Source organism: Choloepus didactylus, chromosome 27 (assembly GCF_015220235.1).
Source record: "Choloepus didactylus isolate mChoDid1 chromosome 27, mChoDid1.pri, whole genome shotgun sequence".
Classification (NCBI taxonomy): domain Eukaryota; kingdom Metazoa; phylum Chordata; class Mammalia; order Pilosa; family Megalonychidae; genus Choloepus; species Choloepus didactylus.
Window position 1 is genome coordinate 13,523,435 of NC_051333.1, and position 15,413 is coordinate 13,538,847.

The 15,413-nt window shown below is 56.9% G+C and overlaps 1 protein-coding gene across 3 annotated transcripts in view; it reads right to left on the bottom strand.

Annotated features, from left to right (window-relative positions):
* The window catches only part of GRIK5 (glutamate ionotropic receptor kainate type subunit 5), a 62,860-nt gene that overhangs the window by 42,078 nt on the left and 5,369 nt on the right, over positions 1-15,413 (bottom strand). For 2 of the 3 annotated variants that reach the window (XM_037820604.1, XM_037820606.1), the window contains 10 exons: positions 13,317-13,445; positions 12,833-12,997; positions 10,359-10,456; positions 10,110-10,275; positions 7,768-7,946; positions 6,268-6,321; positions 6,021-6,182; positions 4,390-4,542; positions 3,708-3,812; positions 3,493-3,600 (listed from right to left, as the gene is read on the bottom strand). In XM_037820604.1, coding sequence (XP_037676532.1) covers positions 3,493-3,600; positions 3,708-3,812; positions 4,390-4,542; positions 6,021-6,182; positions 6,268-6,321; positions 7,768-7,946; positions 10,110-10,275; positions 10,359-10,456; positions 12,833-12,997; positions 13,317-13,445 — 1,319 coding nt within the window. Of the gene's footprint in view, positions 1-3,492; positions 3,601-3,707; positions 3,813-4,389; positions 4,543-6,020; positions 6,237-6,267; positions 6,322-7,767; positions 7,947-10,109; positions 10,276-10,358; positions 10,457-12,832; positions 12,998-13,316; positions 13,446-15,413 lie in introns of all 3 variants that reach the window. The other variant, XM_037820605.1, reaches the window with a different exon arrangement.

Consider the following 15,413-nt stretch of genomic DNA (forward strand, 5'->3'; position numbering starts at 1 on the left):
CAAATGGAAACTGCAGTGTGGTTTGATGACTTTACACACTCACCAGAAGAGCTAAAATGAAAAGAACAGTCAACACTAAATGCTGGTGAAGATGTGGAACAACTGGGATTCTCCCTCATACACTGCTGGTGGGAGTGTAAATGGGGACAGCCACTTTAGAAGACGCTTTGGCGGTATTTACTAAAGCCAAACAGATAGACACCGGCCCTGTGGTCCAGCCACCCCACTCCCAGGTCTATATCCAAAAGGCAAGCCTGTATGTATTCTCCAAAAGACAGGTTTCCTATAGTGCATACTCATGAGAAAAAAACAGAAACAACTCAAACGTCCATCTACTTTTGACGGGGAAGTAAACTGCGGTACATTCACAACTGATGGCAATGAGCATAAACTACTTACAGCAACCTGGATGAATCTCATAAACATATCGTTGGGCGGAAGAAGCCAGACACAGAGAGAACACACATACAATGTCATTTATGTGAAGTTCAAAGGCAGGCGAAGCTAATCTATGGTGACAGGAGTTGGGATGGCTGTTACCCTTAAGGGTTAGTGACTGAAGAGGCAAAAGGAGGCTCTGGGGAAGATGAGTTCACTTCGTAAAAATCTGGTGCACGGTACTTTTATGATTTCTGCACATTTCTGTATGCCTGCTACACTTCAAGAAAAATATCTTGAAACTGAAAACAAAAAAATTAGAGGAGGGTGGATTCTAGAATATTCTTCACAAGCTGCTTCCCTGGTCTCTTTCATGCACCCAGGACCCAAATCCATGTCCAGGACCTCCTGGAGCACAGTTTAAACAACCCTGATCTAGTCTGACCCCCTCACTCTGTTATGAATATTTTAATCCCCTCATGTTAAAAGAGGAAACTGAGGACAGGGAAGAGAAGAGAAATAATGCCCATGGTTGCACAGCATGCTGATGGCAGTGCCAGGCCTAGAAGCAGCCCCGAAGGCTCAGAGGAAGCAGAAATCAAGGTGGTGTGGTGCAAAGGATAGTCCCCGGCCCCATCCTCCACCCCATCACCCACTGACCTCCTCCTGCTCCCCCGCCCTGCCCACAGGCTGCCTTGCCCTGCCTGCGCTGCTTAACGTCTGTCATCTGGCTGCTCCTCCTTCCCATGGCCCCAGCCAGGCCTCATCCTCTCCCCTGGGACCCCCTCTCTTCTCCAGCAGCCTCCCTCAGGGGCCCCGGAGTTGTTCTTCCGACACCCAGGCCTGGCCCCGTCCCTTCCTGCTCAGCACCCTTCCAAGATGAAGTGTAAGCACAACTGAGTCCTTCAGAGAGAGCCTCCCACCTGCTGCCCTGCAGCCCTGAGCCTCAGTGCTCACTGCCCCCTCCATACTTGCTCTGCACCATGTGCGGCTCTAGGCCCTAAAGACAGGGCAGGGAATAAGACAAGTCCTGGCCTGCACCTTCCACCAGGCCCCCAGTTTGACTCACGTCTGAATCCCCAAGAGCCTAACTCAGGCCCTGCCCCTCGACACATGTCCGAAAATGTGCAGGAATGGACAGGGCACGTTTGGCTGTGCCCAATGACTTCCCACTGCCTCCGTGTCCAACCCAAACACCACCTCCTGAGGCCTCTGCTCCTGCTCTCTGCCAGCTGGGTGCCCTGCCCCTCCTTCGTGCACCCAACTCCTATGCAAAGTTTAAAACCCCATCTAATGTCATCTTCTCTGTGAAGCCTTCCTCAAGCCTTCTAAAACTGAATCGGTCCCTCAGTTCTTTGGTGGTCCCACAGCCCTCCTTACCCTATGTTGGAATGATTATGTCTAGGCCTAATTTCTCCATCAGACTGGGATTCCCTCCCCCAACTCCACTCAGGAGCAGGGAAACCACAAGTCCACCCATGACTCGTTTCTGTGTCTCCACAGTTTGTGCAAAGCCTGGCACAGAGCAGCTTCAGAAATATTTGCTGAATGAATGAATGAATGAATGAATGAATCCACCAACAGAAGAATGAACATCAGGGAGAGAAGAACAATATTGGCTCTCAGGCCAATCTCAGCATCTTGGGGAGATGGGGAGAGGAGTATGAAAAAGAGACGTGAAGTCCCCTGAGGTCCTGGCTCAGCTCTCCTGACATCCCCACTCTCACCTCTGTCCCCATCCCCCTACCCAGGACCCTGTCTCTTCCACACCCAGAAGGCCTCTGGGACTGACCACACCCACACCCACAGAGGTACACTTTTCCCAGTCGGCCCCACCCAGCCCTCAGGGCCCCGGGGTGAGGCTGTTACAATAGTCTGGTTTCCCATCTGCAGGCCATCTGTCCCTCCCCAGCAGGATCACTGGCCCTTCTCCAGAGAGACATGAGGTCCACTTCAGGTCAGGAGTTCCCTAGGGACCAAGGAAATAGCTCTGCAACTCACTGCTTTAGGGGTCACCAATACTCCCAGGAACCCTCTCTGGACTTCGGCTGGCCCAGCTCACAGTTACTGAGGGGCTCCTGCTGACAATGGCACCCACAGGTCCTGGGCTTGGGGCAGCTCATGAAGCCCAGCTCCTCGGGGAGCCTCCTGCTCTCCAGGGCTATGCATGCCACCCCTCCCTGACCTCCTCCAGGGCCAAGGGTCTTGTGGGGGGTAGCAGGGTGCATGGGGAGGTCAGGGGCTCTGGAGCCTGACCTTCAGCTCCACCAGGAACTTGCTGCGTGACCTGTTTCCTTATCTTCAAAAGCAAGAAAGTAGGACCTACCAGGTGGGGTGGCTGTGAGGTTTAGAATGACACCTGGAAAGGGCCTAGCACGGTGCCCAGGGCAGAATGGGGACTCAATAAATATTTGTGGATGCACAAAGGGTCCCTCCATCTCAGGTTTTTATAAACCATGTCCTTTCTCAGGGCCTCAGCTTCCCTGATAGTAAAATATGGGAGTGGCAGCACCAGGACAAAGCCTATGGCTGGTTTTGGAGCTTTAGAGCACAAAGATTAAGACTGAGGGTCTGGAACCTTAAAGACATGGCTTCTAGTCCTGGCTGTGCCACAGGCTTGCTGTGGGACCCTAGGCAAGTTGCAGCACCTCTCTGAGACTTGGTTTCTACATCTTCGAAATGGATACTAAGTACATTGGCACGTGGTGACACACTGGGTTGGCAAATGTGGCAACAAGGGTCTCCCATATGCCCAAGCCTGTGCCAGGAGCTCCACTCATGCCTCCTGCTCCCACAGTCACAACCATCGCCACCGACTGCCCACAGGCTTGCTGAGTAGGAGCCTCCGGTGACACGAGTCTGGGCTTGGGTCTGGGTGTGAGAGCAGAGCCTCTGCTCCCACCTGCACAGGTAGCAGTTAGGAGGGTGGTGCCAGGGCCACACCTGGGTTGTCAGGCACCAGCGTCACATCCCTCGGTGACCCTGTGGGCTCACCCCAGCCACAGCATCCTCTGTCTCACAGTGGGAGTGAGGACTGGGCTCAGGGTGCCTCTCAGGAAGGGCTCGGGGCCAGGACCCCTTCCCACCCCCAACTCCCTCTCTAGAGCCACTCACCAGGATGGTCGTGACCACCAGGGTCTTGTTGGCCAACGTCTGCGACAGGTTGATGTCCAGGGTGGTGGCGTTCATAGCCAGGGTCCGGTTCGAGTACCACACCCCGATCTGGGGCAGAGAGGGCACCTTCAGCACCGGCCCCGCCGGAGACGCAGCAACCCTGGGCCCGGCCGGCCCCACCCTCCTGGGCTCTGCGGTCGTCTGGGCCTGCTCACCTCGCGGTGGCCCTGCCGGGACTTCTCCAGGATGCGCAGGGTGTAGTTGGTTCTCTGCCCTTTGCTGTTGAACTCGACCCGCCCGGTCAGCCCGTCATACTCTACCTAGCAGAGCGGGGAGGCGGGGAAGCGGGCGGGGGGGTGGGGGCAGAGGGCCGGGAGGCGGGGCAGAAGGCGGGGAGGCGGGGCAGCCGGCGGGAGGCGGGGCAAAGGGCGGGGAGGCGGGGAAAAGGGCGGGGCAGACGGTGGGGAGGCGGGGCAGAGGGCCGGGAGGAGGGGCAGAGGGCCGGGAGGCGGGGCAGCGGGCGGGGTGGGAAAGGCCCAGAGGGAGGAGCCATTGGCAGAGAGTGTGAGGAGATCCAGGTGGAGCCACGAGAGGGAGGGAGAGGAATCCGGAAGCACCGCAGTCAAGAGAGGAAGACCACCGCAAGGGGACGACGGGATAGGGACAAGATGCAGAGAAAGAGCCAGACCCAGGTGGCAAGCAACCCAGAAGGCAGGGGAAGACCCGAGTGAAGAGATGAGACAGAAAGAATGAGAGAGAGGCCCAGAGAAAGCCGGGAGGTGGGGGTGGGAGGAGAGGGGGCAGAGAGGGACCGCGAGGTGGACACAGTGAGCGCCCCCATCCCGCGGTGGTGCCACCCTGCCCTCCTCCACCTCCGCCTCCCCGCTCCCTGCTCACCATGCGCAGGTAGTTCATGAGGCTGGTTCCATGGGGCCAAATGTTGGCCGACGTACAGGCCAGCGGCTTGACGCCGATCTCCTGGCTGCGGTTCAGCTCTCGGACGGCGCTCACCACCACGTGCACGGCGTCAAACATCAGGGCGGCTGACAGCTGGGGTGCACAGAAGAGGGGGAGAGATGGGAGAGAGGAGGCTTAGCTGGGGAGCCCCGGAGACCCCTGTGGTGCTACCCCCAGGCCTTCAGACTGCTCTCTCCCAGGAATGGGAGCCTGGGTGTGTCAGGGGCGAGGAGGGGGCTGTCAGGCAATGAGTGGGGGGCGTTGGCAGCCTGGAAGGTGTGCATGTCACCCCACATCTTGGCGGGTGGAGCTCTCCCCAGCGGCACATGGCCTGGCGTCTCTGGGGCAGGGCCTGCCTGAGTGGGTCCACCTGGGTGACCAGCTATCACCCACGTGTGGGGGGTGTGGGCCCAAGAACCATGCCTGTGAGGCCCATGCAAGCAGCCTGGGAGGGTGTCTGAGGGTATATGGGAGTGGGCAAGCGTGTGTCCAACTGTCTAGGTCCACACATGGTGGGCAAGACATCCAGGGAGCAGGGAGAGCAGGATGGGTCTGAGCTGGGCCTGGGGGGCAGGCAGCTCTGCACTGGAGACCCGGCTCTACTCCTCCCCGCCTCTGTGACCCAGAGCCGAGTCTTACCTCTCTCTGAGCCTTATTTGCCTCCCCTGTAAAATGGGGGTAATAATCATCTCCGCCTCCGAGCTCTACTATGAGGGTTCAATGAGATCATGCAGGTAAAGGCTCGGAACAGTGCCTGGCACACAGTAAGCTTGAGGTTCACACCGGCCCCTCAGCCATGACTGACAACCGTGAGAGAGCATCAGTGTGTGTTTTCACTGCATGTCCGTAAAGGGATGAACATATGAGTCCTGCAGGTACACGTAGGGGTGTGGGTGAATGTGCCTCTGTCGTGTGTGGGTGCAGGGCTGGTCTGTGTGCACCCTGCCTGCTGCAGGCTCTGTGTACGCACGTGTGCATTTTGAGTTGGGCCTTGGAATAGTGGTGTGTGAGCACGTGTCTGGGAACAAATACACGTAAATATGCATTTTTGGTACATTTACGTTTATTCAACATATATATATATCTATCGGATGCCTACTAAGAGCCAGGGTCTGTTTTAGGTGCTGGGGATACAATGGTGAACAAGAGACAGAAACCCTGCCTTCATGGAACTTACAACAAATTGTAGAGTAAACCACATAGGACTGGATGAGCAAAGATAGGTAGTGTAGAGAAAAATAAGGCAGGGAAAGGGACCAAATGTTGGGTAGTCTGCAATTTTTTAAATATGAGGAGCCAGGAACAACCACTGAGGGGAATCTGAGCAGAGACCTGGCAAGGAGGGCACAAACCACTGCTCACTGTAGAAGCATACGCTCAGCAGAGGGAGAGACAAGTGCAAAGGCCCTGAGGCCAGGGGCACCTCAAGGAGGCTGGTGTGCTGGAGCAGAGGAGGAGAAAAAAGGGAAGATCGTCTCAGGGCCCCACTAGGAGGCCCCTGTAAGTGTGAGTAGGATGTGTCTCTGGTGTGACAGGGTATCCGTGGGTCAGGGGCGAGGGCACGTGCTCACCGCAGGGCCGGGGTAGGTGCTGGCTTCACAGTTCTCCCTCCAGGACATGTTGAGGCTGCGCACAAACTCGGGGTAGAAGGGGTGGGAGGTGTTGAACATGGAGAAGCCCAGGATGTTGGAAGAGTCCTCCACAATTCCGTCCAGATGCAGGATGGGGAAGTCCTGGGCCCAAGGAGAGGTGGTGAGGCCTGTGGCCACAGCCAAGTGGGGCAGACCCTGTGGTGGGCAGGGCAGGGGGAGTACGCACCATGGTGGTGAGGATGTACTTGTAAAAGGCGGAGGTCATTCCCAGCTCTGAGGCCTGGAGAGCGCAGGGGAGACCAAGAGGTAGCGCCAGAGGCAGAGGTCCACGGGCAGACACAAGGAGAACCCGAGAGAGGACGACACCGGAAACTCAGTTAAGAAACACCAGAGACAGAGAGAGAGCAGAGAGGCAGTGGGGGGGGGGGGGGGGGCCTTGGCCCCTCAAGTCCCGGCCCGCTGTCTGGCTGGAGCCCCAGGTGGAACAAAGGTTTACTGGAGAAGAGAACGGGGGCCGGGAACAGCCTCCCTCATTACAGAACCCAGAGAACCTCCTTCTGGAAACAGTCTAGGTGACGCCTCAGAGACAGTTAGGGTGAGGAGGGGGGCCCTTAACGCCTGCTCTGCCCCAAGGCTGCCCTGGCAGCTAACATGGAGGGCTCAGCCTGGTCAGGAGGACAGACAAACTGCCCCCTGCAATCCTTAAAAACAATTTGCAACTTCTAGAAAGCAGCTTATTTAAGTTTCTAGATTCAATTTTTTGAGCTGCTCCTCACACTCTTCAAGGAAAAGAGATGGAAAAACTCTCCATGCCAGCAGTGCCCACTCCTGGCTCCCTTTAATAATTATGACATAAAACGACACCTTTCTTTCCCGCCTGGGTGGCAGGATCTGGGCTGGGCGCCTGTCCCCTGGGTCACGGCCCCACTCCTCACAGGGGAAGGTGACAACCGGGCACAGAGCTCGGAGCTGGGGTGCCAGCCCAGGGATGCCTGCACCCGAATTCTCAAAACCTCTCCCTCGACCGCCTGCCTTGAGAGCCCTTGGATTCTGGTCACACTTCCTGAAAGCTACACTCAGCAGTGACATATGGTTTTAATAAAAAAAGACACTGGAGAAAAACAGAGAATACAAATTTGATTAGGAGGAAAAATTAAGAGCAGGGAAGCAAATGAATGATTAATGAGTGGCGGTCACTGGGGGGGGTGGGGGGCAGCAAGTGTCAGGCCCGTGGGGGAAAGTCCTGCGTTTGCTTCTCCTGGGTGACTCTGAGTCAGTCCTTTCCCCGCTCTGAACCCCAACCAGCTCCTTCATCTACAAAACGCTCATCGCACCTGCCCGACCGGGTGAGGTGAGAGCCCAGAAAATGGCACATGCAATGGGGGCCTCCACACAGAGCCCACCGCAGAGTGGACACTCAGCAAACTAGCCAGCTGCTCCCGCTCTGCTGGCAGGTGCTCCGGCCAGGCTGTCCTGAGAGCTCTGTGTCCTCTCTACTCGACTGGCCCCCAGGACAGCCTGTTATGGTTTAATGTCCTCACTGCCCAGGGTCACGCCACTGGGAAGTGGCCAAGCCATGTGGCAATCTTTAGGACTCTCGTCTGCCAGTCTGCTCTAAGAGGCTCTTGGCACCCCCGTGGGAGCTGAGGCCCATGGATATTGGGTGCCTTGCCACCAGTCACCCCGCGTTTCCCTCAGGGCATCAGAGATGGGGGGAGGCGCCCACCTTGCGGAGGATGAGGTGGGAGATTGACGCGTTGGCGTCGATGATGATGGTGGACACCTTGTCATCACGGATCTCCTTGAGCAGCGGCGTGGGGTCCCGGCTGTCATCCAGCATCCTCACTGACAGTGTTTCCTTGGAGATGAGGAAGCCGCGCACCAGTTCCTCCAGTCGCAGCAGGCCTGGGGAGGGCTCAGGGTCAGACCGTGGGGTGGGAGCCCTTCCACAGGGCACAGGGGCTGGGGGCAGCACTGGAGGGAGTGCTCAGGGACAGGGGACAGCAGTCCCGAACTGAGTCCCCTGGGATCCTGGGCCCGAGGCCTGGGTCCTCCAAATTAAAACCTCTCCCCAGAAGTCTAGACTCCTCTCTTCTGCCACCTTCTGAACATCTCATCTCACCGCAATGTCTGACAGGCTTCTCCAACACTCCATGCTCCAAACCAGACTCTTGCTCTCCTCAGTCACGGCCCCACAACAAGCACAGCAGCTCCATCCTTCCAGTCACTCAGGCCAAACTCCTTGACACTGGCCTTGCTTCCTTGCTCTCTCACACCCATGCCCCGTCCCTCTACAGACCTTGTCAACTCTGCCTTCGAAACACATCAGAACCCCCCACACCTCTCCACAGGTGCAGCCCTGTCCCGAGCTCCCGCCATCTCCTTCCTGGTGCAGCAGCCACGCTCCCTGCCCCCCACCCCAGCCCCAGAGGCTATTCCCCACACAGCAGCCAGAAAGACATCGATCAGATCTGATCAAATCTGCTCCTCTGCTGCTCGAAACCCTCTAACGGCTTCCTAGTCCACTAGGAGTAAAGGCCAGAGTCCTCACCACGGCCCCCAAGGCCACAAGGGATGTACCTACCACCTCCTCCCTCCCTCCCTTGGCCACACTGGCCTCCTGGCTGCTGAGCACACTCCTGTCCTGTGGCCTTTGCATGGGCTGTTCCCTCCACCTGTCACACCCTTCCCCTCCCTTCCCTTCGGGTCTTTGTGCAGGAGGCCCACACTCGCCACCCCATTTGAAGGTGCACCCCACCCCTACTCTAGCACCCCCATTCCCCTCTTCTGTTTGTTCCACAGAACTTGTGCCTTCTAACTACATAAGTCACTTTCCTATGGTGTTTATTGCCTGACTCCTCTCATTAGGATAGAGGCTCAACAAGGGCAGGGGTTTGTCCGTTACACTTACTGCTATATCTCAATTCCCGAGAACGGTGTCTAGCACCAGTAGGTGCCCAAAAAATGCCTTTGGAAAGATGAATTCCTTCTAGAAGTTACTGAGCATGGCCCTTTCTCACACTCAAAGAGGCACCCACAAATCCACCAGCCTATTGGACTTCTCCACTTGAATGTCTCAAAGACACATCAAACATCCCCAGGGGACTCGCAGCCCTCCTCCTTCTTTGGGCAGAAGCCCAGCAGCACCTTCAACTCCGCTCCCTCCTCCCTTCCCCTCCATCTGGTTCCTCAACATCACCTCCCCACCACTTCAAATCCATTCTGTCCCCTCCAACTCAGATGCCACCACCTCAGCACCAATCAGCATCGTATCTGTCTGCCACCCCTCAATCATTCTCCCAGCCACTCTTCACTGTGCCTAGAGCTCCCCCTATGCTGCAGATCTGCCAGTGTCCCCTTGCCCCACCCCACATAGAACCTTCCATGGCTCCCCATCACCCCCAGGATAAAGCACAAGGTCCAGCAGGAACAGGCCCCTGGCCACAGCTCCCACTTCATTACTCTCCACACTCCAGCTGCCATGAGCAGCTTTTAGCCATTCCAAGGGGCCATGCTCCCCTGGACCCTCTGCCTCTGCCCCTGCTCAGAACAGACCTGCCACCCCTCCCTAGCTCTGTATCTCCTCAGCCTTCAGGCCCAGCTTAGATGTCCCTTTCTTGGGGACGCAGGCTCTGAAGCTCCCAGAAGGAGCTGGCTTTCCTACAGTCCCTGAGTGTCTCGCATTGCAGGTCAGGGAGGGCGCCTAGTGCTGTGCACAGCTGAGCCCAGGGTGGCAGAGGCGGATCAGGCTCCGAGAGTCTGGATCCTCTCCTGGGCCAGGAAGGTCCCCTGGGGGGCAGGGAAGGAGAGGACGGAGAGGGATTTGCTAAGCACAGTAGGTGCTTAGCAAATCCCTGCTGGCCAAATGGTTGTCTTTGGAGGAAAGGGAAGGGGCCGGCAGAAACAGAGGTCTCAGATCCTGAGGGGAAGGGATAGTGGGGCCCAGAAGAGCCTGGGACCCCAAGGGTTATAACCAGGGGGCCTAGGGCCTGTGTCATTGGCCTAGATCTCTTAGGAAGGGGCGCTTGAGGGGAGTAGAAAACAAAACATGTAGTTGTCCCCCCTCACACTCAGCCTTGGCACAGATGAGGCTCGCCGAGGGGTAGTTGAAGGACTTGAGGATTCGGGACACGGCCAAGCTGACGTCCTCATTACTGGGGTACAGGCTGACAGATGCAAAGCGCAGGTACTGAAGGCGGGGCGTCTCCTCGGGACCCACCTTGACGTGAGGGATCTGGAGAGAGAAGGCACTTTTGCTTCTGTCCTGCCCCACTCTTCCCCAGCCCTCGTCTCACCCCACCCCGCTCCCCACCTCACCTCCTTCTCCCCACAGATATGGCTCACGGTGGAGGCAGATGCAGGGCTGGACGAGGGCCCCAGGACAGACACGACCCCCTTGGGCAGGATCTGACACACTGCAAGGGGCGGAGAGAGGCCGCAGTCAGACTCCCTCTCTGTCCTCTCCTTCCTGGCCCGGGAGAGGATCCAGACTCTCGGAGCCTGATCTGCCTCTGCCACCCTAGACCCAAAGGCCCAATCCCTGTCCCCAACATCTCAGTGGAGAAAAAGAGGAGGCGCAAGCCAGAGAGAGAGAGAGACAGGGAGACATGGCATCAGAGGGGCAGGTCAGGCCAACAGGGAAACAAAAGAAGGGATGAAGAGAAAAGGACACCAGCAGCCTCCTTCCGGCCTGCAAATCCAGTGCCCTGTTTCTCAGCCTTCATGTTTCTCAACAGTTTTAACCCAGTGACCACCTATGATATATCCAACATCCCCTCTTCCACCCTACACCACAGCCACGTCCCCTGGACCCAGTCCCACTCCAAACACCGTTTGTCTGTTGCATTTACTTGCTCCTCTGCTTTCTCCTTTCTCTTCTCCTTAAACATGAGAGTGTCTCAACCCTGGGAGGTATAAAGCCATGGCTTTTGCCTACCCAGTGCCCATTTGCAGAACAGAAACCTAAGTTTTCCTCAGGGAACCATCCCCTCCCTCAGGACTGACTGGCACATGACCCAGGCCTGCCCAGTCACGGAACCACATCCTCCCGGCCACACCGAGTGACTCAGAGATGGGCACGGTGCAAACCAGACCACTGAAGCCTTTCCCGTGTCTTCTGCTGCAATTATTAGCGGGTTTGCTAAACAGGTGAGATGTAAGCTTTGAGCTGCTAGGGAGAGTATGTCCAAAAATGAAGCCATTCAGAGAAAAGTAGGGCTCAGAGACAGAGATTCCTGAGATAGCATTTGAGTACCTGGATCCAGCCATGCCTGAAATCAGTGCTTGGGCCTTTTAGAGAAATGAGCTGAAAGTTCTTTTTTGTCCTTAAGCCAGCCCAAGCTGGGTGTCTACCACATCCAAATAAAACCTGATAACTGAATGCCTCATCGTCTTCCAAACTTGTTCTTTCTACATCTTCCATGTTGGTGAGGCCCCCACCATTTGCACAGACTAGACACTTGGGAACGTCCTTCTCTCTCGCTCTCTCTTTCTCCCAACAGCCAATTACTTACCAAGTCCTGTCCCTTTTTTTTTTTTTAATAAACTGTTTATATTTTGAAAAAGTTTCAAACTCACTGAACAGTTGGCAAAAACAAGGGCCTTCCCCTTCTTCTTCCTCAAATTTTCTCACATCTTTCCCTTTCTCTTCAACCCTTCTGCCTCTGTCCTCCTTTAAGCCTCTCAATTTGGATAAGCGCTAGCATCCTCATGGACCACCTTGCCTCCAGCCCCCACCCCATTTCCCACCACATCTCACCTCAAATCCAGCCTCCAGACTGACCTCCCAGAAGCCCCGTGCTGACCACATCCCCTGGTCTAAACCCATCTATGGCTCCCCATTGCTTGTTGGGGAAGGTAGCATCTTTCACTGTGGCTCTGTGGGCCCCCTCCAGCCGGGCTGCCTATCTTCCCTGCCTTACCTCCCACTTCCCAGTCACATTCCAGTGTCCAGAAGCCTCTCAAGAGCCCCTCAAACATGCCCTGAGTCCAGGTGGTCAGGCTACACCCAACCCCACACCCTCTGGTCCCTGGCTCCAATATCACACTACTTCCTCCCCTCCAGCTCCCAGGCTGCAGGTACATGCCTGGAATGCCATCTGCTGCCTCACCCGCCATCCCAGTTTCTCCCAGATTATGCTCTGAGATGCAACAGTTGGAACACTCTGGGAAACACTGTACCCCATGCTCTCTCACAGAGATCTGAAACACACACAAACATCATAAAGCCTCTGATAAGGCCTGCAGGAAAGAAACCCCTTTTAAGGCCTGAAGGTCCATGGCCCCAGCATACTTGTTCAAGGAATGCCTGTAACCTTCATTCAGTTGGTCAGTAGTCAACAGAGCCTTAGGCACCCCATAGTGTAGCAAGTCAGGCTCCCCAGGGTGTCCAAGGCCACCCATTCCCCATCGTGTGTCAAAGCTCACTGGCAGTCTGGCCTTCTCCGGAAAGCCTTTGCCAGCCCCTGTCCCTGGCCTCCCTGCCTGGGCCCCTGCTACTAAGCGCTGGGTTCCCCGGCCAGGTGTGAAGCTTATCCTGAAAATGAAGCTGGGATCTCCTCCAGGGCAAGTGTGGAGCTCACCCCTTTACCGCCCACCCACAGCCAACAGCAGCCATCTACAGGAAGGAGAAAGCAGAGACAGACCCAAAGGAAGTAGCCAGAGCTAGAAGAGGACAAAGGCAGGCTGAGGAGGCTGGGGACAGAAGGACGGACGCAGGGCCCTGGGAGAACAGGCCTGAGTGCAGCTGCTGGCCTGCCTTGCCTTGCCCCGCGCCCCCGGGCCCCGCTCACTGGTGTCCGTGGTCTCGTACTGGCTGTCCCGCTGCAGCTCAAAGATGTCTACTTCCACTCGGGCCTTGGCTGGGACCTCGATGATCCCGTTGATCTGCTCCCTGGCCAGGGCCAGGGCCAGACGCTCACCGCGACCACACACTGTCTGGTCGTCCAGGATTGCGGCTGAGGGGACAGAGAGGCTGGAGACCAGACTCCTGGTCCTGGGGGAGGAGGGGCAGGGCACCCAGACTCAGGGGTCCTAGGAGAGGAGGGGGGTGGGGGTCTGAATTTCTGGGTCTTTGGTTAGAAGAGCCTGGACACCTGATTCCTGAGGAAGGGACGACCTGGGGGCCTGGATTCCTGGGTTCATGGGAAAGAAGGAGCTGGAGGCTGGTACTCTGAGCTCCTTAAGAAGGCTGAGACTGGAGGCCCAGGAGGGGGGGACCCCAGGGCCAGGTGGGAGTTTCTCTGAGGAGACGGGGAGGATGCCAGGGAGCCTCACCCATGCGCAGTGATGAGAGCACCTGACGGCTGGGGCTGGCGAAGGCAACAATCAGCAGCAGCAGCAGCTCAGCCGGCATCTTCCTCCCCTCCTCATGGGGATGCAGCTGCCGCGGCCCCCACTCGCCACCTGCAGGGGGACCCCCGACCCATGGTGATTGGTGATGTGGGGTGCAGAGCCCTCCTGGAGGCCTGTGGGAGGGGTTGATAACCATAGACCCCAAGACATTGTCACGAGGGGTTCCCAGCTCTGAGGACCCTGCCCTGGTAAGAAACTCATGCTGCCGAGGACATTGCTAGAAGGAAAGCTCAGGCTTGGCCAGGCACTGCTAGAGGACGTTCACAGCTCCCAAACAGGGGGATCTCAGGTAGAAGGGGAATTCTAAGAACCATCCCCATCCCAATAGGGAACCAGGAAGTGCCACCCCCCAGTCCCGCCCCTGTATTTGGGCAGGCGGCTGTTACTAGGCAACAGAAACCGGCTGGAGAGGATGCGGTGGTTGCTAGGCAACCCCATCCCAGACCTCACTTGCACCTTCCTGACGTTCCCGGTTCCCACAATCCCATGGGGAGAGAGGCCTGGACATCCGGGTCTGGAGGGGAGAGTATCTGGGAGTTAGGAAACTTGGGGAGGGAGGAGAGAAAGACACATGGAGACACAGAGGTGGAGACGGACGGACCCCACGCAGCAAAGGGGCTGAAAAATAGAGAAAAGAGAGAGAAGGAGAGAAACACAGACAGAAAGAGAAAAGACAGACAAGGAACTCAGGAAAAGGAAAAGAAAAAACAAGCAGAAACACAATGGGACAGAAAGATGATTAAGAAGACAGGGAAATAGTAAAAGAAATAGAAACAGGGAAGAGTTACAGGGCAATGAGGAGAACAACTAGGAGAGAGAGAAGAGGGAAGATGGGAAAGATGGGGAGACGCAGAGATGGAGAACAAAAGTATAGGAGTGAGGGAAGGGACAGAAGCAGGGAGAGCAAGGGAGCGGGGAAGTCAGAGAGAGGGAAACCAAGACACAGGGCGAGACCCAGGGTCACCAAGAAGACAGAGGAGGAAAGCAAGACAGAACCAGACTCGGGCCACAACCAGGGAGAGCTGGGAGGGAATAGGTGGGTAAGGTCCGAAGGTGGGGGGATGCCTGCTAGAGGTGAGTGCCAAACTGCTGCCCTTCTCCAGCTCTGGGGAGCCGAGGATAAGGCTCTGCGGTACATCTTCATGCCTCACAACTGCTCCCCACCAGGGAGTCAGGGATTCCTCTGGGTGCCCCTGGGTGACCTCTGACCCCCACAACTCTGGGCAGAGATGAGCTAGGCTGTATGCACAGCTCCCCCTGGCCCATGGGAGAGGATTCTCGGGGGGCCCGGAGTGCTGGGAGGGCAGCCTGGGTGTGTTCCCCACACCCCTTCCCCATGGGAGGAGGGCTGGAGACGGTGAGGTGGTAGAAGGAACACTGCTGGGGAAGCAGGGAGGCACACGTCTAAGTGGCCAGGAAAACCCAGGCCAGGGTGGCAGGAGATCCAGTCAGTCCTGCTCTGTCCCGGCCCTGCCCCCAACTCACGGTGTGACCTTGAGCAAGTCACTGTCTCTCTCTGGGCCTCTGGGAAAGAGAAGCAGTGGAGCGGGAGGCATGCTAGACCGGCTGGGAGCTGCAGGCTGGAATCTGAGTCTAAGGTGAGGGTTTGTCAAGGACAGAGTCAAGGAACAGAGAAACAAGAGCTCACGGACACGAAGTGTGGAGGGTGCGGCTGGGACAGAGGCAGGCGTGAGATGGGTCACCCTGAGATTCCAGGGACTTCCAGGGACAAGCGGGTGAGCAGAGCCAGGCAAATCAGAGAGCAGAGACTCGAGGACAGGAAGATGAAAGACGGAGGGAGAGGCAGGGTGTAGGAAGGCAGGGACCCACAGGTGGCAGGAACAGGTGCAAGAGAGGCAAAAAGAGACAGAGAGTGGGGATGGGGTGGGGGGTGGACCAGTGGCTGCAGAGACACGGGAAGCTACAGAAGGACTGAAAAGAAGTACCTGGGACTAAATGAGAGCAAAGGAAAGGGCCACAGCCTGGAAGTAAGACACCAAAAGGGACAGGGGCAGGACA